We start from the raw sequence: 1,079 nt of genomic DNA on the forward strand, positions 1-1,079 counted from the left end.
GGAGTTCAGCAAGGGTGTTCAAATCACTACGAAACGACCCAAGATGGGGGAGGGGGAAACTCAAAAACGCCGATGTGAAAAGGACATCGAAGAGCTCTGAAACAACTCAAAGGTTGGTCGCGAGCTGTTGCCAATATGAAGCGCTCGCGAGTGGGGAGTTGGATGCTCTTCCGACGAGGGCAGCATTAGAGCGGATAGTCTCTGCCACCTGGGACGCCGAACGGGATATCTAACGAAAGGGATCACCTTCATGCAGATGAACCATATGGCCTTCCTCTTGCAGCTATGTATGATTACCCCCTTCAGGTTGTTATCGGCCATCAGCTTCTCCACACGCTCCGCCATTTCCACTGTATAAGCATTCCTCGAGCAGCTGATAAGGACAGAGGCCAGGAGAGTCGAGCTCGCCGTAGACACTCTGCTACGAACAGCACTGAAGTTCGTCTCCAGCCAATCCCAGGCAAGGTCAGCGCCGTCCTTCGAGGAGAGCCTAACGCTCGCCATTGGGAAGAAGAAATCCTGGGTCTTCACCGATGGCGTCAGACTCCACTGTAAAACCTTCCGCTTCAGTGCTTTGCTGCGGACGAATCTACAAGGAGAGAGGCCATATTCGAGGAGGACTGGGCGAAGGCGTCTCACCCTATCGCGTGGTATATGTCGACACGTTCAGTCTGTGGTGTAGCGGGATCTTCAGCCTTACTTACGAGCTGCCTCCAGAGCTCATCGCTACTCTCCCCACCAGCTAGGGCCAACTTGAACACCGATGCCCGAACATCATCAGCTAGGCTTGTGTGGTCATCAAGGTAATCTAGAGTCATCTCGACACAGGAGGCAGCAAGGCCTGCATCCGACTGGCAGTGGATGGCTGCTAGAGAGGTCACAGCTGCTCTAAGTTGGCGGTCCTTTGCCGTATCAGTGTTCTTGAGGCGCCAACCGCACTTAGTTAGGAGTGGTTCAATCATACAGTGGACGAGCTGCTCGAAGGGCTCTTCCTTGCCGATACCGACACAGACTAGATGAAGAGCTCCTATGACTCTCACAAGGGCATCCCAGACATCGGGGTCGACCTCCTCTCTGTA

General features: G+C 54.0%; 1 protein-coding gene across 1 annotated transcript; it reads right to left on the reverse strand.

Moving 5' to 3' along the window:
• Positions 1-246: 246 nt before the first annotated feature.
• On the reverse strand, positions 247-962 carry Pmar_PMAR024299 (protease m1 zinc metalloprotease, putative; the record flags this gene model as incomplete). The annotated part of the gene is made up of 2 exons (XM_002773310.1): positions 247-589; positions 640-962. Coding segments are annotated over 2 exons (666 nt in total), but the record flags the coding sequence as incomplete, so codon positions are not given.
• Between the last annotated feature and the right edge of the window lie 117 nt (positions 963-1,079).

The sequence above is a fragment of the Perkinsus marinus genome (assembly GCF_000006405.1).
Source record: "Perkinsus marinus ATCC 50983 genomic scaffold scf_1104296959054, whole genome shotgun sequence".
NCBI lineage: Eukaryota > Perkinsozoa > Perkinsida > Perkinsidae > Perkinsus > Perkinsus marinus.